Genomic DNA, 890 nt, shown 5'->3' on the forward strand with positions numbered 1-890 from the left:
AGTGGGTCTGGGCGTCGGTTGACCTGGGAGTCGGTGGGTCGGTGGGTCGTGGGGTTGGTGGGTCTGGGGGTGGTGGGCCCGTGGAGCGATGGGTCCAGGGGCGGTAGGCCCGTGGGTCAATCATTCCAGGGGACGCTGGACACAGGGGTTGGTGGGACCAGGGGGCAGTGGGTCATTCGGTCCAGGGGTCGATGGACCCAGGGGGCGGTGGGACGGGGGGTGGCAGGCCCAGGGGTCGGTGGGTCCCGGCGGTGGAGCGGTGGGTGAGGGGCGGTCGGCCCGTGGGTCATTGGGTCCGGGGGTCGATGGAGCCAGGGGTCGGTGGGACCTGGGGGCTGTGGGTCTGGGGATTGGTGGGCCCGGGGGTCGTTGGGTCCTGGCAGCCGTTGGTCAGTGGGTCGTTGAGTCTGGAGGTCGGTGGGCGGAGGGCCTGGTGGTCGGTGGGACCGGGGTTTGGTGGATCTGGGGGTCAGTACGCCCGGGGTCCGTTCACCTGAGGGTCGGTGGGTCCCGGGGCGGTGAGCCCGCATGTCAGTGGGTCCCACGGTGGGTTCTGACCACCTTTGTTTGATCAAAGGGTTCTCTACGATGACTACCTACTCACCACGGCCAAAAGATATGATGTGCTATCAGACGTAGAACTGTGATATGTAATCTTGGTGTGTGGAAGTTCTGCTACTGCTATCAATATATGGTTCATCTTGTGTCTGGTTAGTTTTAGATTGTATTACTTTCTTCTGAAATAGAATAGCTTTCCTACAGTGTTTTCTACAGCATTGATTAACATTATTACTAACTCGCTGCGCCCTCCCCCCCCCCCCCCCAACATAGGGCCGGTTAAAACTCTGGCAGTGATTCATGCCTTCTGGAATCGTTGTAAACGTTATAGA

General features: G+C 60.3%; 1 protein-coding gene across 1 annotated transcript; it reads right to left on the reverse strand.

Moving 5' to 3' along the window:
* Nucleotides 1-116: 116 nt before the first annotated feature.
* On the reverse strand, nucleotides 117-530 carry LOC137633119 (uncharacterized). The gene has a single exon (XM_068365280.1). It carries the CDS (start codon nucleotides 528-530, stop codon nucleotides 117-119), a length of 414 nt encoding a protein of 137 aa, XP_068221381.1.
* Nucleotides 531-890: the final 360 nt, after the last annotated feature.

This window comes from Palaemon carinicauda, chromosome 42 (genome assembly GCF_036898095.1).
Source record: "Palaemon carinicauda isolate YSFRI2023 chromosome 42, ASM3689809v2, whole genome shotgun sequence".
Classification (NCBI taxonomy): domain Eukaryota; kingdom Metazoa; phylum Arthropoda; class Malacostraca; order Decapoda; family Palaemonidae; genus Palaemon; species Palaemon carinicauda.